At 54.6% G+C, this 23,579-nt stretch overlaps 1 protein-coding gene across 3 annotated transcripts in view; it reads right to left on the reverse strand.

Moving 5' to 3' along the window:
- Nucleotides 1-880: 880 nt before the first annotated feature.
- Nucleotides 881-23,579, reverse strand: part of ARMH3 (armadillo like helical domain containing 3) — a 179,975-nt gene continuing 157,276 nt past the window's right edge. For all 3 annotated transcript variants that reach the window (XM_077823332.1, XM_077823333.1, XM_077823334.1), the window contains exons 25-26: nt 8,139-8,255; nt 881-2,810 (exon numbers count right to left, since the gene is read on the reverse strand). In XM_077823332.1, the coding sequence (XP_077679458.1) occupies nt 2,718-2,810; nt 8,139-8,255 (210 nt within the window). In that variant the 3' untranslated portion in view covers nt 881-2,717. The remainder of the gene's footprint in view (nt 2,811-8,138; nt 8,256-23,579) is intronic.

A 23,579-nucleotide genomic window follows, 5' to 3' on the forward strand; every position in this document is an offset into this window, starting at 1 on the left:
CCAGTGCGGGTTAGGGCATGAAGAACCGAATGGGGCCCCTCACACAGCGGAGTGCAGGGAACACGGGGAGCCAGTTGTGAAAGCCTGGAGTCTGGGAAACACCTAGCAGCGGCTGGACTGGATCAAAGGCCTGGGACAGCTGGAATATGCAGCAACCGCATCCTGCCTACAGCACACCACGCTCAGGGATGTCGCCCCGTGATCAGGTCTGAGCCCCGGGTCAGCCTACCCTGGGCGCGAGCAGCCCACGGCCCAGCCCCGCCCGAGTTATTGCATCCTCAGCGGTGCAGCGCTCCTGGGCGTGTCGCTGGAAGGCCTGGGGGCACCGCCCGGGGCTCTTGGGGCTGCAGTGAGCTGAGCCGCTCTACGATTCTTTCCCAGTGAATCGCGGGAGAACGTGTCTGTCCCGGGCACAGGGGGATGGTGGGAAGGCCTTGGAGGACTAGTAGCACTCGTGTGGTTTAGCCTGCGTCCTCACTGAAAGCAGGCGGGTTACCAGCCCCCGGGAATACAGCAGCTGGGCTCTAACCCAACCCCAGCCAGGCCAGCTTGCCTAGGTGGAGGCACCAGACTAGGGTTAGAGAGTTTTGTGTGTGGATGGGAGGGGGCTTGGGAGCAACCCCTGAGCTGACAGTGCCGTGATGACAGACCCTCGGGGAATGAGAGAGGCTGCAGGAGCAGTCTCTTGTGCGTGCTAGGAGCCGGGTGCTGCACACAACAGGGAAGCCAGAAGCAGGGCCAGCAAAACCCCTTCGGTCTGCCCCACCACTATTCCTGGCTGGCCAGCCAGTGCGTGCCGTGGTCTGGGGGCAGGACGGCGCTCCAGAACAGGCCCCAGTCAAATCCCTGCTCCCCAAAGCACACACACAGCCACTGCCCGTGGAAGGCGAACATTCCCGTTTATTTCACTCTCTATGCTATGCAGAGACCCCCATCGACAGTGCTGGGCTCAGCAACGCTAAACAGGAGACGTGTCACCCGCAGGCTGGCTCAGCAGCTGCCCTCGGGACTGATCCCAGCGCGGGCCCTGCTGTCGTCTCATCATCCAGGGGAGGGGCGTTGCAGAAGAGGGGATCTCGTGGGGGTCCAGACGGACAAGCTGAGACACCGTGGCAGTTGGCTTGGTCTCTGGAGCGGTCAGCCTTGCTCCCAGCCCCCACCTTTCCAGGTGCAGCCTAACCTGGATCAGCAAGGGGGACCCAGTGCTCCAATCCTCCTCAGCCCCCTCAGCTGGTCTCCCAGGCCGTATGTCCGGCAGCCTGGCAGGGAGCTAAGGATCCGTTTTAGCTGGGACAGTTCCCTTGCCCATGGTGGGGAGATGGCTCATTAACATTATTTGAACTTTTAAAAAAACACTCGTGTGGAAGCCCCTCCCACCTAGGCACTTGATCATTTTCTAGAAAAGGTGGAAGCAGATGACGGTGCTGGCGGCTGGCTTCTGCTTCAATCCAGATTCTGCTGAGCTGAGCATGTCGGCAATGCTCTCACTCCGTGCAGCTGCCGGGCAAGCGTGACGAAAGACATTCACACGGCCCGGGCTGATTTAGGGGGCAGCTGGCACAGCCATTGTCCAGCCAGGGAATCGGTTCTGAAAGGGCTGGGTGCAGAAAGGCCTGCATTTCACACTGCCCCGAGGAGAGTTCTCCGAAAGCGCTTGGCAGAGGCTGGAGGTGGGACCAGCCAATGAACTAACACCCTCCCACACGTCCCCTTACGTTGGTGCACGTACCTGACAACACAGGAGCCCCTAGCTGCTCCAGCCACCCAGGTGAAGATCTGAGCTCCGGGGCAGCTGGGCCGCTCGGCCACTGGGGAATGCGCCGAGTGGGGGTCGCAGGCTGGGCTAGCCCTCTGGGGACGGGGAGAGCCATGCCAGTGCAGAGCCTTTGAGGGGTAATAAAGGGGGAGGGGGAGAGAGAAAGGGAGCTGGTCCTGCTCCCCCGGCCTGCCCCCAAAGCCCTGGGAACATCTAATGCAGTGAGTGTCATGGGGACGTTTTCCAGAGGAGCGATTCCCGAGACCGGGCCCGAGGGGACATCAGCCATGGTAGGACCAGCCTGCAGCACCCGTCACGGGCAGACTCCAGGAGGCAGGATCAGACCAGAGCGACGCAGCCAAGTGCTTTGGAAGTGAGAGACTCCCCCACACCTGGGTGTGATGAGGCTTCTGAACCCCAAGTTTGCTTAGCCAGCCTGCCCCTTCCTTGGGGGGTGGGGGCAAATTTATCTTTCCTGCAGAGACAGGTGAGTGATCTCTCCCCAAATGCCCCCCAGCACATCTGGACTGACCCTGCTCAGGGGAGAAACTTCCCCCCCCCAGCTCTGCCCTCTGCATTGCTAATGTGCGTGCCCCCCCAAGGGAGTCTCTCAGCTAGTCCTCAGCCGGAACTGCCGCCCAAGCAGCTATCTACTCCCATGGCATCCAACGTCTTCCCTGGCAATGATGCTATTGCTCTCCCGGCCTATCAATGTCCCTGCTTCACATGCTGCTTCAGCTAACCCTGCCCCAGGCGTGTACGTATGTATGGGAGTGTCTCTCCTTGAGGGCAGGGTCCGGGAGGAATGCACGCACTGGGAATCAAACGCTCAGCGGCAAGGTGCCCGCAGGAAGTGCAGTCCCTTCCGCGGGCGAGGGGCAGTCGGCTGCAGCTCTGTAGTGTTTGCACCGAGATGGGCCGTTCTCCTGACAGCCCCGTGCGGCAGCTGAGCGCCTCTGTCTCAAGAGATGGTGGAGAACTCTTTCAGCAGGACCTCCTGGCTCAGCGTGTTGAAGGCAAGGTTCCTCCGCACGTTGATGCTGATGGACCGAACCTGGCAGAGAGAAAACAGCCGTTTCACCCAGATGCCCCTGGCCTCCCGCTGAATGGGGCAGCAGCGACCCCACCGGGCTCCGATTTCCACACCACAGGCAATTAACCTGTGGAAGTGGCTGCAGCAGGGTCTGATGGAGAGAGAGCTGAGCCAGGAGCACAGCGGATTTGCTCTTCACAGGGGCAGAACCTGATCACTAGCTGAGTCTGAAGCAGAATCTTCTCACCCGACACATTCAGACCTGGTCTACACTAGAAAATGAAGGCCGTGTAACCACACCCCTGAGCGGCATAGTGAAGCTGACCCCAGGCCCCATGTGGACAGCGCTACGTCAACAGAAGAATCCTTCCACCTGGTGGAGAGGTGGATCTACAACCGTGATGGGCGAAGCGCTCCTGCCCGAGTGTCTACACTGAAGGGCTGCCGTAGCGCTTTCAGTGTAGACAAGCCCTCAGACAACCTCCGTCCTGCATCCGCACAGAGCCGGCTCTCTGCCATCGGCTGTCTGAAACCATGAGCTAGATCTTCCTGCTTTCAGAAATAACCCCCTTCCCCCTCCATGCATGTACGTGCGTATGCTCTGCCCCCACCACACACACGCTGGAAACACAGGCCTCCAACGGAGTCCAGGCTCAGCCGAACCTGGCTCCACACAAACCGAACACCTGTCTCAGATCACGGAGACGCTGCAAAGCAACACTGATGCGAATGCCTGGCTCAGGGTTCCCAGAGACGCTGCGAGCCTGTGATCATACGGCTGTGGCTGGCCTGGTTAGTGCTCTGTGCTGGTGAAAAGTGCCAGCGGACTGGAGTGAGAGCCGAGCAGAAGGTGGATGGTGCAGTGTCCTGGGTGTGTGTTTACACTGCTGTGCCTTTAGTCTGTCAGAGCAAAGGTCGGGGGGGGAGAAGCTCGAGAAAGCTAGGGAACTACGTCTAAGGGACAGTGGGGAACAAATCAAACCCAAAGGGTGAGTAGGGAAGGAGTGAACCCAGCCCCCACGAGCCCTCCTGCTAGGTGCAGACGCACGGCAGCGCACGTTCCCTTTCAAACACGTTTCAATTCAGCAACAAAGAGAAACGTTAGAACCCAGAAAACAGAGTTTCAGTGGCGCTTGCAGGAAACCCAAACCTTCCCGAGAGCGGAGGGGTACAGCAGGGACGCCCACACACCCTTAACTCTGCCCCCTGTGGTACCGACTACCCAGTTTCCCCACATTGATTCTTTCACACCATTAGTTACTCTGTTCACTTACTGCGTGCATTAGGATCAAGGACATTAAGCCACAGACTTTGGCCTTTGATCAGACACTGCCCGTGTGGCACGTGCCCCACGCAGCACGGACTTACACCTGGCTCTGGGTCTGAAGTGACACTAGTTCTGCAGCCAATGATCCGGGGATGATGGAGCAGCGGCTGGAGCCAGACGGCCCGACCCTGCAGGGCGTGCTGCCCCCCTCTAGGATCAGGCCCTGACAGAGCAGAGACTTGCTCTCCTAAGGCATCTGGAGTTGGCACCATCACTGCAGGCCTGAATCTACCACCTCAACTTGGAGTCCTTCGCCCCGCGGTGGCCCATGGGCTATCAGTAGCCAGTGGGAGGGGCATGTCCTCCACCCCATTCCTCTGCAGCAGCAGGCCTCATGAGCCATGGGGTGGCGGGGGGGGAGCGGAGGGGAGGGAAAGGGGCTACACACAGACTGCGTGACAGCAGGGGCTTAGGGGGAACCACGGCTAGATCACGTTGGTTAGCTCTCCCGGATCCACTGAGACCCAGGCAGTAAAGAGCCCGCCAGCCACCTTCTGCCCCTCCCAGGGTCTGGCCCATGGAGTTCCCGACAAGCCAAACAGCTGCCCAGGTGTTACCCTGTCAAAAGTCAGTCCCCTCTGAAAGTACCTTACTGAACCCTACTCTCTGGTGCTGGGGACAAGGGCTCAGCTCAGGGAGTCCAGACTTCTGGGCTGGGGGCAGAGCACCACCAAGGGATGGAGTCCTGCCTCAAAACCTGGTTGGAGGCCTGCTCCGTGGGGTGCAGCTCAGGAACCCCTTCTCTCACTCACCACCTCACGGTCAGACCCACGGTCCGTCCAGAGCCTGCCATGAGGCTTGCGGGGGGGTTAGAAATGGAACCAAATTTGAGCTGGTAACAAACTCAGATGAAGCCTCATTAGGCAGCCTGGAAAGGAGGAGGAAACCGAGCTCAGGCCGTCTTGTTCCTTTGTGGAGGAGCAAGGGGCCTCTGGCTTGTTATGGGATTTCGTTCACACTGAGAGCCCAGGTCCCAGGAGAACTAACACAATGATGGCGTCGTCTGAGCCAGAGGGGAACACTGAGCGACTGAGGGGAAAGGATTTTCAGGCCTTGTCTACATGGGAAAGTTGCATAAGTTTAACTTAAATTCAAACCAATATTGTAAAACCGCATCTACCCCATGTGGACACTCCTGTTTCGGGTTAAGAGCGCCTTTTTGGGGTTAAATTTAAACCTGTTCCCAATTGACATGCAGCTTTTAACCCAGAATAAGAGTTTGCACACTGGGGCTTATTATTCATGCAATTTCTCTCTGGCGACAAGCCCGGAGTCAGACTGTCTAAAACTCTGGTTTTTGTCAACAGCTATTTAACGACAACAACCAATTAACATTTTGGGGAAAGGAAGCCCTGTTAAAGTCTCAACACACCCACCGATTCAATCGACATCCCCTGAGACCCCTAACAAAACAGGAGGGGGCTAGAGGGCCTGAGATTTCAGAGGAAAAAAACAAACCAAACTTTCCAAGGGTCTTTTATCCATCGAAAGCCCAATTTACACCCCCCTCCCTACCCCACCCCTTTGTGCGTCCCCTTTCACCACGATGTGACTGCAGCACCTCGGGTCTCTGAGGCCTCAGTTAGAAGGCGACGGTAGAAGCCAGGAGCTTTTCCCTGAAATTAGTGAGAGGGCAGTGGAGAGGCAAAGGCAGAGAGGAAAGGCCGTGCATTAGCAAAGCACATCAAAGGAGGGAGAGCACTGGTTTTTAAGCACCGAGAACGACTAAGCGGAGTCACGCTCACTGCTTCCCAGGGAGGAGCAAAGGGGACACGTAGAGAAGGCTGAAGAGAGAAGTGGCTCTTGTGCGTCACTCCCTGCCGGAAAAGGTTCTTGCAGTAGGATGCTTAAAGCAGGGGCACAGGGCGAGGGACAGGTCACTGGGCAGAATCAGGAAGAGCCTGACCACGGGGTACGTCCCTAACAGACAGACTCAGCTCAGCAGGGCCTGATACAGCCAGCGGGAGTGTGGGAACCATGCGGAGCTGAGTGGTGCTGTCTCCAGCTCCACCAGAGACAGCTACAGGAGACAGCGCAGCATGGGCAGGACTTGGCTGTTGCTGACACGGTCTCTTCTTGGCGTGGTGGTAAAACCCCCCAGTCTCAGCTCGCCGGCAGCTTCCACCAGGGGAGTTACGGGCCACGTATTTCCCAGCACAGACGCAGTCCCAAAGGGCCTAGTGAAGATCCAGGGGCTTGGGAAAGAGCAGCCAAAGCACCTGGTTTTGTGTGGGAGAGCCAGGGTCACACCAGTACATTTAACTTGAGCTCGTGGGACATTGTTAGAACAATTAGTAAAGCCATCAGATTCTACGCACCAAGAGGAAAAACAACATGGTAGTGATGAAGAGAAGGCTGAACGGGTTTGTCACAGACAAACCATACCTAATCCACTCGGTTTCTCTCAGCGGTGGGAGAACAAGCTTAGTGGGAATACAGGAGACTTTCTATAGCTGTTAGTCTGGGTCGTTTACTATGGTACCACATGATAGTCTCAAGGAAGCTGGAGAAATGTGGATTAAGCAGATACACAACTGGGTAAACCACCACATTTAGACAGTAATTTTCAGTGCTCTCCTGTCTAGCAGAAGGAAGCTACCAGAGGTACCTGTTCTGGTAGTTTTCGTAAGGGAGCTGGAGGAGGGACTGGATCATGCTAATCAGAGTCTTAGATGAGACAAAACTGGAAAGGGCTGCAAACATTTTGGAGGGGAGATGGACAGAAAGAAAATCTTAGCCAGCTGCAAACCCAGTCTGAGGTTCCATCAGGGCTAGTGTAAATGGTCCAAGCTGGACATAATCAGCTGGAGAATGGGGAGGAGCAGTGAGGGAAGGGCAGAGAGAGTGGGATGCGAGATGCTGTCCCAGCACCTGGTTGTACTGATGAGAGTCGCATGTAGAACACAGGAGGCCATTACGATGATCTCTTTGCTCTGTGCTCATCCATCACACACACAAAGAGGCAGAAGTTGTGAGGAGAGCAGCAAAAATGAGAAAAGGTTAGTACCCAAGCCCCCGCAGGGAGCGGGAGAGACCCAGGTGTGCTCATTCTGGAGAAGAGGGGGCTGAGGCGAGGCAAAGCAGCTCTCAGTTCACACAGGCTTGTGATGAAGTGGGTAGGGAGCAAGGACAAAATGAGCAGGAGAAATTAGCTGGAAACCAGCACCGCAGTGGAGCAAGCTCCCACTGGAGTCTGAGGACTCCCCATTTCTGGAGTCAACACAGGATCACAGACACCACGCAGCGATAATCAAACCAAGCCAGCTATGGTGCAGGCTCATGCGGGATCCAATTAGGTGAGCTGAATCACTCGAGACCCAGCTCCTGGGGAGTTGGCCCAACTAGCTGGCTGCCTGGCGACCCTCACCAACCAACCAGGGTTACTCCAAGTCTAATCCCGTCTGGGTGCTGCTTGTGTGACTGGACACTTCCCCCATCCCGGTTCTCTTCTGCCTGGGAAAACCAGGAGACCACTTCTCCCCTTTCCTGCTGGGTTTAAGTCCCTGCTTTGCAAGGGAGAGCGAAGGGCAGATGAGGGTGTCTGGCCAGGGCTGTGCATCCTGCTCACTCTCATGCTTCTGTGGCCCAATTACAGCAGTAAAAGTCTGTTTCGTTGCTTTGTCTGATGACCCTGGTAGGCTTCCCTTCAACGCAAATTCCCCATTACACACTACCCCAGCTCTCCGAGGTGAGAGGGAGAGACAGATCAACTGGCTGCTGCCACGGAGGGGTTCAGAGGGGCTTTGGCCAAACCATGCTCGGCAACGGGCTGCAGCCACACCACTAGATGTTTGAGGGCTTTTGGATCAGTGGAGACCTGCAATCTCCTGTTTATAACCCACTGCTGCCCCATCTCCCAGGGCCTAAGACCACACCCTCCTCCAGTTTGCATCCACAGAGAAGAGGAATGGCCAGGCTAGGCTATGACCATAGGCTGAGCCAGGGCCCGCGGCTGTGTCAAAGCTGGGGGAGTGAGGTGTTGGGTGTTTGTACCCAGCTGTCGGTGCATGAAGGCAGCTCACCAGTTCTTTGAAGAAGGCAGCCTCCTTGTGCTGCTCTGAGTAGCGCTCGTACTGATCCAGCCCGTCCTGCAGCTTCAGGGTGAGCGTGTCGTAGTTAGAGCGGACCACTTCCAAGACCTGCAGAGGGCATCAGAACACAGAATGGGGAGTCAGCGCCCAGGCCCCCAGGCCTGGAGTGCAAGGGGCTGGGAGGAAATGCAGCTCCGGCTCCCGCTTTAGCAACACACGCACTTCATGGTGTAAATGGCCAAGAACCTGCACATACGCTGACAGCAAGGGGACAGACACGGGGACATGCCTGATCCTAAGGCTAAGGAGCAGACCTAAGAGCTAGGGGACTTCCCCACTTGTGAAAAACTCAAGACAGTGGAATTCCTGCTCGTGGGTCAGCACACAAACCTGCACACTGCAGCCTTCAGGCCAGCTACTGTAGCTCCTTTTCCTGATGACCACGAGCTCGTGAACTTAAGGGGTTGGTCACCTTGGACAAATCTGGACAAAACTATAGGCATTGTGCAAACCTGTCTCACCGCTCTGCCCCCAGCCCCCTGCTATTCCAGTTCAGGGCCCCCCACATCCAGCACTGCCAAGGCACCGCGATTCTGATGCTCAGCCCCCGGCTACGCTCGTTCCAAGGATTCTCCCTGCACCAGGCTCAATCTGCCTTAAGCTCCAGCCATGCTGCTAGTCACGTTGTTCCAGAGTAGGAGCCGTGTTAGTCTGTATCCACAAAAAGGACAGGAGGACTTGTGGCACCTTAGAGACTAACCCATTTATTTGAGAAAAGGAGTACTTGTGGCACTGTGGGACTCTTCTGTGTTGGAGAGACAGGTCTGGTAGGCCCCGGGGTAAGAGCAAGGCCGCTGTGCTGGGGGAGCCGTTGTGGGGGTTAACGTGCTGGTCTTTACACTCGAGAGCTACGTTTTATCACACCCCCTTTGCCACTGCTTGGCCACCCCATCATTATTAGTTAATAATTGCATTCCCATAACACCCAGGAGCCCCAATCACGGCCCAGTCCCACCGCGTCGTGCTAGGTGCTGTACAGACACAGAACAAGACAATGCTCCCTGCCCCAAGGAGCTTACATCAGTTTACATTTCAACTCTCCCGTCTCTCCTTCTGACACGCGACTAAACCTCGCACAGGCTCATGACACCTCTCCCTACATCTGCACGATTCATTTCTCTAGCCACGGAATAACCCCACTCACGTCTACGCTCACTGCTTTCTCTCTGCAAAGCGCGGTGCAGACATTAGTGAATCCCCCTGAACCCTCGTGAGGTAGTTAAGCGGTGATCGTTCCCACCGTACCAATAATTGCCTAGCAAGAGACACGGCCTTTGTGCTACTGGGGAAAATGTACACACAACAATTCTCTCTGAAAAATGTCCAAGTCCTTCGCAGGCTGCTGCTTTGTCAGATCTTGCTGCTGAGCAGGGTCAGAGCTTCATTATTTACACTATTTGTGCTCCAACCCCCTGCCAGGATCAGGAACCTGTTGTGCTGGGAGCGATACAGACATCTAGGAAGAGACATCTTGCCCTGAAAAGCTGCCAGCATAAGACGAGAAGAGCCAGGAAAGGTTGGGAGAAGCGATCAAACCTACAAGTAGAGCACTGCATGGATACAAAATGTGTATCTGCATCTGATCTGATCAAAAGTGGTCGGTGGTTATCGGCCGATTTGCAGGGCTCCACCTACAAGTCCAGTGGCCGGGGAGACGAGATGCTTGTCACTCAATCCTTTGTCTTTCAGACTATAGACAAGACACCCCAAACTGCCCCTTTCCCCAGCTAGCAGCCTTTCCCCCTTGCGTCGGGTTTCCTGGCAGAGGGAAAGAATGCCCCAGTCAGAACAACCCTCGACCAATGGATCAGACCCTTTCGGGCACATGTACGGAGGCTGTGGACACAATAATGACCATTTCTGAGCCAAGAGCTCTTGTGAGCGGAGCAGGCCTCGGAGGAGGAATAGTGGACCTCGGGAGTGTACTAGGCACTGGGGATGCAGAGTACCAGCACAAAACACCTTTCTCCAAGAAATAAAAGAGAGCTTCCCTGAATCCACGAGCTGTCCGCTAGCCAGCCTGAGGCGCTCAAGCCACGCAAGATTGACAACGGACAGGAGACAAACTCCACCCAACAGGCAGGCAGCTCAGCTCAGAGCGGGACTGCTGGAGACGCACGCTCGAGGGCTGGGCATTTCACATGTGCACTAAGTTTCCACTGGTTTCCTTGGGGTCCTCTTTGATTTTGCTTTGTGAGCTTGTGCCCAGGGTGGGGGTAAGCACGTGCATGCAGACGCAGCGGGGACAGGAGTGTTTCACACATGCATTGTGCGCACACATGCATGGGAAAGTAGCACTTTCCCTAGCTAGCTTTGAGTTGAGTTCTCTTCATCACATTCAACCCAGCGGCCTCCCTTGAACAGCCAAGAGACAGTAACCCTAACCTCTGCAGCTGGGCGGATAAGTGCTGCACAGATGTGACTTGGGCAATCCTCTTACATCGCATATGAAGAAGAGGCAAAGAGCTTAGCTTGCTGCTCAAATGGGAGTACAAGGAAGGATCAGACGGCGCTGCAGATAAGCCCATCAGTCCCTGCTGCATTACCAATGCATGATCACATCTTTGCACTGCAGTGAGCTTCAGAATCAGATCATCTCTTATTTAAATATTTGAGTTTGCCAGCTTTCTCCTGCTATCTCCTTTTAATTAGCAGCTCAAACTTCGAAAGAGGGGTGCAATTAAAAATAAACCTCTCCATCTCCTGCTAATTTCCCTCGCTCTAATTTCCCTCGCTCGCTGCAGATGGAAGAAAACCTTTTGTGGGCTGTCTCAGACAGAAATCCATTTACAGATTGCTTCCCTTCATCACCTGTAATGGAAGGGAACTGTTAGCAAGATTACTGCTGGCCAGGTCTGAGCTGGCTTCATCCAGTCTAAGGAGAGGCTGACAGACAGGGCACTGGGGAAGGGTTGAAAGAAAGGACAGGTATTAAAGGTATCAAAGAGGAAGATTTGAAAGGCAGAAGGGAAACCTTTCTAGAGAGTTTCTGTAGGCGCTGTTAAGATGCACCTCCCCATCCTCACAGACCCTAGCGAGCACCCGCTTCCTGCTACCTACTCGCATGGCTGGGAGGGGAATTCAACCCTCTTTGCTCTAGATCCCCAAGGGCGCGTTAAGCTTCTGGAGTCTCCGCAGGCCGCATTGCTGGTTTCTCTCTTGGCGCCTCTGGCACATTTCCTGGACGCTGACTCTCCCACTGTTCCGCCTTCTTGGAAGTGGGTCTCCTCAGCCCACCTGCCATAGGCTTCCAGGACCAGCCCTGACCCCCGAGACACCCCAGTTACTCAAACACGCCTCCCCTACCCCCGAAGAGATGTGAAGCGTTTGGGTTACTGGTTAGCGCACTCAGGGGCAGGCAGGGCTGTGAGGCAGTCGTCGCACACACACTTCACACAGTCTAACACCTTTCTGCTCTTTCATACTTAATCACATACAGCACAGATCAGAGAAAACAACGCACATCTGGCAGGCGTCCCTGCCTCCCTTCCTGCATCACTCCAGGGAGTTCTTTGGGCTGGGGCCCAAGTCCCTTGGGTTGGCCAGAGTCCTTGGAGCCATGTGGGCTCAGCGAAGTGGGCAGGAACACACTGCCCACGAGGCTGCCTCGTGCTGGACAAGTGCTCCCTTCTGGAGCCCCTCGCCCAGCTTCTGTGACCTTGCTCTCTCCCAACCCCACGCTTCCCTCTTCTTGTCTGGCCCCCATTCCTGTGTTTCTTTAAACCCCTCCCAGTCACATGGCTGCTTTTGTTCAACTCCTGCTAAGTTTCCACTGCTCCTACCAGCTCCCACCCTTCAGAGGAATCAGCTAAAGTGGTTTGCTAAGGATGCTGTGTCCCAGATGTTTGCACCTGGACAGGGTCATTAAATCCCAAGCACCTTCTAGTGTATCTGACTGGTGCAGACCTACTACAGGGCTCATCAGAATGGAGGATCCACAGATGTATAGGCACTCGTGACACAGCCAATTTTGATAACGGAACTTCCCATGATCCATCAGAATCCACGGCATGTACAGATACAGCCCCAATTCATCACACCCTGCATAGCAGAAGCTTGTGTCCTATGTACTTCCCTGGCACAGACTGCTGCTCTAGGAAACCACAGCAGAACCACCCTCTTCACCTTAAGGGCGCCCAGCAAAAGGGGAAAACTTGAGGTGGGTCCTTTCCCGCCTCTTTTGGTTGGCTCCGGAAGGGCTCTTTTTCTGATATTCTTTCTCTTTGGTTTTGTGCATTAGCCATTCAGGTCCTGTCTGACCTGGTCTTCCTGGAAGCCGGGATGGAAGGCTGGAGAAGTGGTAGGATGAGAACATTCAAATACCTTGCAAGTGAAACCTGAACAATGGAGAGGGGATGGGTTTTTTAGCTGGGTTCAAACTTGTTTTGTTTAACAGCTGTTGAATTACACAGTTGACAAAAACACATCTACAGTGCTGAGTGAGGGCTGAGAAAGCTCCTACACTAAATCTTTGGTCTTCCAACGAGACAGACCCTCAGCAAGGAACAACAGACAAGACTTGATATGGCTTAGATTGCTGAGGTAAAAATATAGACAGAACTTTAATCTTTTTTAGCCTTCCTAGCTTTTTAGGCAGGAGAAAGCCGAGGAAAAGACAAGACAAATCCAAGCTTTCAGCTTTGTTCATCACCTTTAAAGGGATGAAAGGCTCACCATGCTGGAGGCCGGAGAAATACAGACCCGGTCCCGTACATGGAAAACTAGGGCTGCTGAACCCTTCTCACTTGTGACTATCTATTAACCCTCTGGGCTGCACTCGCCTCTCACATACACCAGCGCCAGGCCCCTGAAACCACTGGAGCTGGGCCAGCCTGATGGAGAGGACAACTGGCCGTCAGAGTTAGCTCTGCTCAGATGCTGCTTTACGGAGATCCCAGAGCAGCATTAGCGTTTCAGCCCAGTGTGCACTCGTGCGTACATACGCGTGCATGCAAGTGTGCACACGAGACTAACAAAACGTTGGCTCTCTTTACTCTAGTAGTATCCCAGCTCCTAACCTTAAGATGCTGCTCTGACTGACAATCGCTTTTTGCAGCTTTCTGCATGATTCTAGCTAACAAAATCTTCCCAGCAGGGGAAAGATGCTAGAGCCTCGATCCACAGGCAGCTGGTACCCACCAGCCCCCACTGCTAGAACCACCACCAGCTGCGTAACACAACGAGCAGCCCGGGTGGGAACTGGCTCCCCACAGAACTCCTCCACTCCCACACCCCTACGCACAGCGGAGCAAGATTATTTTAAACACCTGTTGGCTTCCTAGTCTTCCGGAGCCTAAAATCATCAGGCTCTTTGCAGGAACCTGCCTCCTGCCTTGTGCGCTGCACGGCTGCTGTGTGAAACGGCTGACGTCCCTGCATCTTGGCTGCAGCCATTCGAAGGAGGGAAGCAACTGGCTTCTTTTCAAGACATCATTTCATTCTTCACACAGAGCAGCCCATATTTTGCCCTATATTCATTTGCCAATAGATATTTTCCTAGCGTGCCCTGTCGGTCCCCTCTGCCCCCTTCTCAACAGGCTCTGCATCCTGGCAATAGCTGCTGTCGGACTCTCAGGGATAGTGAGACCTAGGAATGCACTGGAGCCCTACACACTTGCCTCCCCTCCCCATACTGCCATGTCCTTCCCACACCAGGGCCTGAGGTCACAGAGCTGTGGGTTTCCATGAGTTATGAGGCCACACAGCACGGACACATGCAGGTGTGGAGGGAAATAAAGAAGAGGAAAAGCAGGTCTTTCAAGGCTGCCTTTCTAATCAGTTACAGTCGAGCACCATGAACCGAGTCAGCCAGCCATGCCTGCACTGCATGAGAGCACTTCCAGGCCTAACAGACTGGAAAACAACTCACTACACAGGGAACCTGCAACGTGCCCAAGGCAAAAACTCCCCAGCTTGAAATACAGCCCCCCCCCACCGGCGATGGGGATGCCCTCTAGATCGTGCACACTGGGTCCATATGAGTAGGAAAGGCCAGGCAACGCCACAGGGTGCCATGCATACTGCCTGGGGGAGCGAGTTTATGATGATGTGATTGCACCAGCATGGCACAGGAGGGGGATGGGAGAGCCTGAGCAGTTCCTGTCCCCCATTTTGCTATTTCCAGTATTTTATATAGGTTGGAATGTGCCCAGCCCTGTCCATGGGCACAAGTGTGTGTGTGTGGGGGGCACAAGGAACCCCCCTTCTCCGGGCTCCTGCCCAGGGGCTGATACACATCCTGTCGGGGAAAGCAGGAGCTGTTCGCGCCACTCAGGCACTAGCTACCTGATGGGGAAGGGAGCGCACGCAGCACCCCCTGAAAGTTGGGGAGTGCTTGCACCAGGGGAATCCTGGCATTCCTATTTCAAAAACAAACAACTTCCAAAACGTGGCAGGCACTCCTCCCCAACCCCACATGCCACAAGGCTCAGGCTGTGGTCAAAATGTGCCATGCGCTCTTCCCCCCGCAAATGCCACAAGGCTCAGGCAGTGGCTAAAAGCCAACTGGCAAAACTGATGGGATGGCCAACTGTGGGACCAAAAACAGGGAGGAATTTTCCCATCAGAGGAAAAGCTGTCAGATTTTTTACACTCCTATTGCCAAAATGACTCATCCAACGTAGCCCATATTTGGCACAACACACCCCCTTTTCCACACCAACTAGCTCTAAGGGGCTTTTCCTAGGGAACGAAGATGGATGGTGTGACGAAGTGGGACTGTTCTTAATGTTTCCTCTGAATAGTGTGGGGGTGCCTCAGTTTCCCCTAGGCAGTTCTTAAGTATCTAGGGGGTGGGGTAAGGGTGTATGATCATTGCAGAGCCCTAGAGGGCAGGTGTGTGCAGGGGTCTGGACACAGACAATGGCCGACACCCTGTTTCCTGGCAACTGATGGCCTGGGCCCTTCCCCCCTGCAAGGTGAGAGCTAAAGCGTTGGAGAACAAAGGAATCCAATGACCTCCTGGCCTGGGAAAGGAACAAAGCCCAGAGGAGGAGGGGCTGGAGAGAGTTTTAGTTTGGGGCTGGCCGGGACATGGAGTGAAGTGCAGACGGGGTTGTCTGGCTCACTGCCCCCCAAAATGGACCCAGCTGAGGGGTCCTGTTCTCTGCACCTGCAAGCTGTTTTAGACCATGTTCCTGTCGTCTAATAAACCTCTGATTTACTGGCTGGCTGAGAGTCACGTCTGACTGCGGAGTTGTGGGGCAGGACCCTCTGGCTTCCCCAGGACCCCGCCTGGGCGGACTCGCTGTGGGAAGCACAGGGAGGGGCAGAGGATGCTGAATGCTCCGAGGTCAGACCCAGGAAGGTGGAAGCTGTGTGAGCTGTGTGTCCTGAAGACAGGCTGCTCACAGAAAGGAGACTTCCCTAGAGTCCTGACTGGCTTCGTGGGGAGCAGTTCCAGAGCATCGCCCAGGGACTCCGTGACAGATGGTACCGTTTCTCTTGATAACAGAAAGGCTGCTGCCACTTTAACGACAACGATTAGACTGCCTGGCCATGATAAAGCACCAGATCATTTATAAGAGCATGTTCCAATTAATATGGAAAAGAACTTAACACACACATCACGCGGCTTTGTACAGCAACTTCAAAATTGCTGATGCAGGCTGGAGACTCCACTGGAATGAATTCCCGGAAGGGCCAAAGACAAAGCACAGAGCTAAATAATGAGAAGTTAAATAAAAACAAACACTCACTCAGCACATTTTTAACAGGTTCCGCATCCAGGCCAAGTGTGACTGGACCAACCCCAGGACTTGTCCCCGAACTTCACCTGGTCTGCGCGGCTCACACCCTCATTCACCACCCTCATTCACTGGTGGGGGCAGAGGTTAGAGATGAGCTGCACTAAGGTGACCAAATGCACCGATGCCAGGCCACAGGCAAAGCTTACCGTGGCCGCTTCACAGAAGCCGTCTGATCTTGGGCTCCTTTTAAAATGGGGTAAGTGGGGAGCAAAGGGCTTTAACTTGATGGGCCACTTTCCTACCTCATCAACATGCTAGCAGCTAATTGCAAGTTTGCTGATGTCATCCCCACCCCCAACCCCTTCCCGTCACTGATCTCTTATCCTAGCAAGGGCAGGAACATTGCTGTAACAGTAGAATAGCACTAAAAGCACACAGCAGAGCATCACAGGCCAGCAGCAATGGAAGAGACCTATTATCCCATTGAACTCCTACAGAGAGGACATTTCCGCTATTAAAAACTCATCCCATCCCAAATGCTAAGTAACAGCACTCAAAGGAGAGCAGCTGGGCGTAGGGCTGGAGCGGTGTCAGCAGAAGGGGACAGGAACCCCGGGGCTCGGTCTGCACCTGTTCATTCCCTGATCCCTCTGCTGACGTTCGGCCAGTGTTTCCCGCTCCTATCAAGGAATTTGCCTGATGGCCCATTGTGCCAGAGATGGCAACTTCCCACGGTCTCCTTGGGAGATCTTATTTAATTCAGATGAACTAGCTTTGCAGCCCATTGTATTATCAATGCAAAGTTTATGTATTATTGTGGGGTGCCAACTTCTCAAGGCGGAACGTGGCCAGTGGGAACCCTGGGAAGCCTAATGAGAGTCAAAGGACTGTTTTAAACGATGTGCCAGAGGAGGAAGAACTTTGGAGACAAAGTCAAGTGGGGTTCCTAGAAATCCCTGGGGGGAGGTAAATGCAATTCCCATTTCCAGACTGACCCTTTTGAAGCTACACCCCAAGGAGAGAACTACTGTCTGGCCGATTACCTAGACCCGGTCTCTGAATATCAGAGACACACGTGTACAAAAGGACGGCTAACCTATGCACATGGCTTCTCATTCTGAGAAAAAGCAGCTATGAACTTGTGACCACAGACAAACCCCATGGGAGGTGCTGAAGGACGGACTCCTACCAGAGTCCTTGTTGGAGTAGGGGGCGAACTCTGGTGAGCTTATTAGCTGCATGTAGGTTCTCTTATTGTTTTCTCTGCAATGCTTTCACCTTAAGAATACATGTGCCTGCTCAGACAGGGCTGCGTGATAGCTTATAAGGGTGGGCAACTATCTCGTTCATAGCCTTCAAAGAGTACACGAAGTGCAAAGGTTGGCCTGGCGAGGCTAAGAGGCTTGCTGGGGAGCTCCCAGTGCAGGCAGGGAACTGAGCAGCCCGGAAAACCCCCAGGCAGCAGGGAGAGAGGATCAGGTCTCCGCCCAAGAGATGGGACAGCTGAGGAGCCGGGAGCCTCGAGTGGGTGCACAAGGGAGAAATACAGGTGCAGTGACACCCTTTGCCTGCATTCATTCGTTAATGTTCTCTCAGAGTCCCAGCTCGCCGGACACGCTGCTTTCCCGAGCTCTCCATTTGTAAATCCCATTTGTAATTGGGAATTAAATGTCTTCCCCCATCACTTTGGCCCTTTCCCATTTGGCTAGGCTCCAGGCGTTCTACCACATACATATGCTAGGGGCGCCATCTCGGACACCGCACTCATTACAAGGCTCCCCGGGCTCCAGGCCTGTAAAACACATTCATTCAAGGAAAGAAGCCCCCTCCCCAAATCCCCATGATACTTACCCTTCATGGGGAACAGATTTTACAAATTCAGACCAGAGCTGCATTGAAATCGGGGCCTGGTTCGTCTCCACACAAGGCAAAATGGTTTGAAGTTAGATAAAAGAAAGTTACCAGCAACATCAAGGAGGGAAATTTCATGCCCCTTTTCCCCTCCAACGCTAAGCTGCTCTGTTGGCCTCAGATGATTTACAGGAGTTTGGTGTTTATTCAATGGTTATGCAGAGATCTGTGAGCTTGAAAGGAGCAAGTCCTACAAAGTGGACAATTTCCAGTCACAACCAGAGGGGAGCAGGTTAAATTCCCTCCCCTGGTAGGGTTAGAAGGTCTCTTCCCCCCTTGGTCCAGCTGGTCATCAGCATATAGACTAGTGGCCAGGGACAGCAGCCGCACAGTCTGTGTAATACTGTCTTTTATTATTTGTATCTGTAACAGTCCGAGGCTACAGCCAACATCCGAGCCCTGTCACACTAGGTGCCGTTCAAAAACTTCGTCCCTGCCCTCAAGAACTTACTTGCTAAGACAAGATTCAACTGTGGTTGTAACAAGCAGAGGGGACGGGGTAGCCGTGCTGGGGACGCATGATTATACAGACAAGCCGCATGCATGACTTGGAGGGGTTCCTTTTCACCTAGGCAGGACAACACCCAGTAAGGTCAATGGGATTCTCAGATTGAAATCCGGCTCAGCTCATTGAAAATCACACAGACCTGCAGTGGTGCCTACAGGAAGCTCCTTGCATTTCAAACCCAGAGGGGGACACTGCCTCTGCTCCGAAGAGCGTATCGTCTAAGCCCTAGTCCTGCAAACACTTGAGCACAGGCTTGGCTTTCTTCAGGAGTCGTTAGCCCCACTGGCTTCAATGCAGCAACTCACGTGAGTAGAATTAAACATGTTAAACCTCTGCAGGATCAGGGCCGAAAAGCCAGAGGCCATGTCTAACCGTAAACTTTGGCCAATGCAAGTTTTGCCAGCGTACAGTCACCAAAATCTGTATGTCGCTCGTGCACGTTTTGGTCTTTTCCATCTCTGACAGAAGCACGGAGCCGCTCACAACAGAAACCCCCCTTTGTGCGACACACCCTCAAAAGACAAACAACCACACGCACCAACAGCCCCTGAAACAAATCAACCCAAAGTAAATGAATAAAATCTGAAGACTACCCACGCCAACCAATCTCCACCCGCCGCCCTGCAGTGGCAGAGCTCTCCCCCAAAAGGGGAGGTGCCAGACACCCCCTGGAGCCCCGCAGTGACTTAGTTTCTGTGGAAGGCGGCCAGACACCACAGTGATGGCAGGTGTGTAACGCGCTCAGATTTGCTGTTTCAGAGTTACAGCACGTTTTGCGGCTTTGATCTCTTCTCTCCAGCTGGGGTTAGGTGCATAACAGCACTTGCAGTTCTGCCAAGCCTGGAGAAAACTGCGCAGACAGCCATGGCCTGGCCTGGCCTTTCTGATTTCCCCACTGTGCTTCAATTCAACGAAGTGCTGAACGTGACAGGCCGTTCCAGGTGTCCTGTTCCAGGGGAGGCTTTTACCTAGCCGCTGCATCCTAGCTCAGCAGTACCAGTCTCGCCAAACTGCCAAGCAAGGGGCAGACCGAGTCCTTGTGCTCGCTGCACACCTTCAAGGGAGCCAAGGAAAGCTCCAGCTAAGAGATTCACTCCCTTGTGCTGCTCCTGCCAATCAGCAGAGAGCTGTGTTCAAATCCGGGGGCCCATGCAGGACAGGAAGGACTCGTTTGCGCAGTGGCAGTGAACTGTGCGGGTAGGAACGTGGGCAATTTTCTAGTTGCCGCTAACAGCTGACCGGGTGGGTTTCCAGCTACCGGCCATTCTGAGAACTCGGACTTGGTGCTCAGGGCAGGAACGTTGCACGCAGGATTGGCTCCATGCTGAATTATGATGCTTGCACTTACAGAGAGAGGAAGGCTGGTGCCGAGAGTGTGGCACAGGCCTGGGAATCAGCACGTCAGCTTCTATTCCGAGCTCTTCCATCAGCTTCTTCCCCCTCAGGTTCAGTGGTGAGCAACCTACAAACACCTACAAATAAACCCGTTAAGGTTGACCACGGTAGTGTATCCCTACTGCCAGAGACGAGGCATCTCCTTGAGAAAGGGACACGGCTATGCCTGGCTTCGGATTCTGGATGGACAGGGAGGCTGGTGCCAAGGTGTGTTATTGCTGATGGGCCAGAGGAGATGATTCCGTTGGCTGCATGCCTGGCACTCTGGGACAAGGGGCCTCCTTGCTGACGCGACGTCCATTCTCTCCGAAAGGGGGCAAAGAATAAAAAGCTTGAGCTTCGCATTCCAGGGACCCTTCCCTTCAGCCCTACAGATGGGTCAGTGGCAGCACACTGAGCTGCAAAGTGGGGAAATCTAGGGCTGGGGCCCAGGCTCCAGAAGCCCTGTGTGCTATGCGGACTGGCTCCAAGCCGATCCACCTCCAAGTCTCCCTGGGCAGCAGGACAAGACACCTCTGCAGGAAAGGACGATTTCTCTCTCTTAGGGGCAGGGAGATGCTGAGCAAGCACCCTTTTTCATCCCAGTTTCCCTCAGATCCTGGAGAAGAAACTGCAGGGCCCATGTGGTAGAGACTGCCTCCACTGGGCTTTCTGCCAAGCTCCGAGGGCCTCCTTGCTCCATAGCCTGAAAATCCCCGTGAGGATTTAGTGTTCCCAAGCACCTTCGGGACATCAAACGTTGGCAGAGCTTTTATCTCGGATTGGATTTTAAATAAGGCTCAGCAAAGCGCCAGGCACTCTTAGAAGGAAGGTGGTTCTGACCTGGCAGTATAAAAACAGAGCAATCTGAAAATTGCTGAGCGGTGGGGAGTGGGGGGGCACCACACAGCCCACGTCTTCGCACACAGGGAAATGAGATTTGATTTACTCCGTGATTCTGAGGCGTCTTCAATTTCACCATGAATCTCAGCTGCATAAATTCAGCCTCGCTGAGCAGCAGCCCCATTAGAAACTGTCTAAAGCAATAGAAGGCGATGCACACAATGATCTTTGAACACGCAGGTTCAAAGCCCCACCGGGGTATTTTTAGCATGTTTTTGCATATGCAGCCAACAAACCTGCTTCTTCCAAGAAGTTAGAGGAAGTCTTAATATAAAAAAGCAATTAGATACAGTGCATACGCAGCTCCTTATTGTCGCCAATCCATTTATTTATCGTATTCACTTGGTCTGGTTAATTTCCTCTTATTACGAAGTGTAGAGAACAGCCTGGGGTCTGTGTTTTCCATGTTTCATAGGGATTAGATGACAAGCAGAAGTCACTCACTAAAAGGATTTAAGGGCTTCCGTTCAGGGATTAATATCTCAGCTGCTTTTTTCCAGATTTTAAAACCACTAATTTAGTCTGGGTCAGCTGGCCGTTTTCTTTGCACAACTATTTTTGTCTTTATAGGTTTTTTTAACTGTGTATTTCCCGATGCCCTGCTGCAATTCCCTCTTCGTCTAGTTAGTATGAGCAGAATTACAGATGCACTAAGAGAGGAACTTTAAAACTTGTTTAACACACTTTCAAACAGCACGTTACACTAGTTGGCCACTTCTTCCAATGTGACTCAGCTTTTTCTACCCAGTCATGAGTGTGCACAAAGTGACCCCACTCAGAGCTACAACCCAGCTAGGAGAGAGACTAGGAGCTTTGGGCCAGCTGCCACCTGTCTCTATCTCGGTCTAATATGCTAGAGAGGCTTTATGAAAGCAGGAATCTGACTGGCTGATGATGGGTCAAGACTGTGTAATGACACATCCCAACTCAAGGATACGCCCGTGATCAGTTGTGACACTGAGCTAACAAAACATGTCACTGATGCGGCCACGCTTCCGAGAGTGGTTAGCCCAGACACTGGCAGTTCTCAGCTGGCCAAAGGCACTGGGGAAATGCATCCCCAGGGCAGATCCTCAGGAATTTCCCCACCAGCTAGAGTCAGCTCTGCGTTACCAGAGGATACTTAGCAAGGGAGGGTTGTGCATTAAGAAGGCTGCCACCTACCTCAGATATTTTTATGGCAGGGGCTAACACGGTGGCTAAGGGACTCGGAGGCTTAGCAGAACAAGAGGCGGCCTCAATTGCTCTCCTAGGGCCTGATCCAAACCTCCTGAAGTCAATGTGAGTCTTTGGAGCAAGCTCCTGAACCAGGCCCACACCTAGTCATGAGTCTCAGAAACAGGCTCTGTAGATCACAAGAGCAGCAGAAGTGAGAGGAGTAAAAAGGAAATAATGTGACCTGTTTCATACTGTACCCTCCTTTGGTGAAAAAGGAAGAATCTAAAATACCAGAAAAGGCAGGTGGGTGCAGTGAAGGACCTATGACCAGGGGATGTGCTGTAGGCAGCGTGATGGCACATGTGACCAAGTGTGAGACAAGGACAGGGAAAACCTGCTCCCCACAAAGCCAGGACACAAGCACAAGAACTTGAGGAAATGGAACAGGAGCACGTAGCTGAAAGAAGCCTGCAATCACAAATCCCAACCAGCCAATAACATGGGAGACTTGTCTAAATTCCTTGCCATCAGCTGGCGTTTAGCCCTGGGAGAAGTCTGATCACTAGCGCCCACAGGAAGTGATAATTAGGCTCCATCTACGCTACACACCACCGGTGCTGGCACATAGTGTTTGTGTAGCTACATGCCACAGTGAAAAGTGCACCGTCTCCACGCTGCAGTTTGTAGCTACACGTGAGTGAAAGGCTCTGCCAGTCTCTCCCGGCTGCCTCTGCCTCTCCCCGCTGCCGGGCCTCTCCCCACTGCCGGAGCCTCTCCCCGCTGCCTCCCCACTGCCGGAGCCTCTCCCCGCTGCCTCCCCAGTGCCGGAGCCTCTCCCCGCTGCCTCCCCACCGCCGGAGCCTCTCCTCGCTGCCTCCCCACCGCCAGAGCCTCTCCTCACTGCCGGAGCCTCTCCCCGCTGCCTCCCCACTGCCGGAGCCTCTCCCCAGCGCCGGAGCCTCTCCCCGCTGCCGGAGCCTCCCCAGTGCCGGAGCCTCTCCCCGCTGCCTCACCGCCGCCGGAGCCTCTCCCCGCCGCCAGAGCCTTTCCCCGCTGCCTCCCCGTTGCCGGAGCCTCTCCCCACTGCCGGAGCCTCTCCCTGCTGCCTCCCCACTGCCAGAGCCTCTCCCCACTGCCGGAGCCTCTCCCCGCTGCCTCCCCAGTGCCGGAGCCTCTCCCCGCTGCCTCCCCAGTGCCGGAGCCTCTCCCCACTGCTGGAGCCTCTCCCCGCTGCCTCCCCAGTGCCGGAGCCTGTCCCCGCTGCCTCCCCACCGCCAGAGCCTCTCCTCACTGCCAGAGCCTCTCCCCGCTGCCTCCCCAGTGCCGGAGCCTCTCCCCGCTGCTGGAGCCTCTCCCCGCTGCCTCCTCACTGCCAGAGCCTCTCCCCGCTGCCTCCCCAGTGCCGGAGCCTCTCCCCACTGCCTCCCCACCGCCAGAGCCTCTCCTCACTGCCAGAGCCTCTCCCCGCTGCCTCCCCAGTGCCGGAGCCTCTCCCCAGTGCCGGAGCCTCTCCCCAGTGCCTCCCCAGTGCCGGAGCCTCTCCCCGCTGCTGGAGCCTCTCCCCGCTGCCTCCCCAGTGCCGGAGCCTGTCCCCGCTGCCTCCCCACCGCCAGAGCCTCTCCTCACTGCCAGAGCCTCTCCCCGCTGCCTCCCCAGTGCCGGAGCCTCTCCCCGCTGCTGGAGCCTCTCCCCGCTGCCTCCCCAGTGCCGGAGCCTCTCCCCGCTGCCTCCTCACTGCCAGAGCCTCTCCCCGCTGCCTCCCCAGTGCCGGAGCCTCTCCCCGCTGCCTCCTCACTGCCAGAGCCTCTCCCCGCTGCCTCCTCACTGCCA

This window comes from Eretmochelys imbricata, chromosome 7, assembly GCF_965152235.1.
Source record: "Eretmochelys imbricata isolate rEreImb1 chromosome 7, rEreImb1.hap1, whole genome shotgun sequence".
In the NCBI taxonomy this organism is placed as follows: Eukaryota; Metazoa; Chordata; order Testudines; family Cheloniidae; genus Eretmochelys; species Eretmochelys imbricata.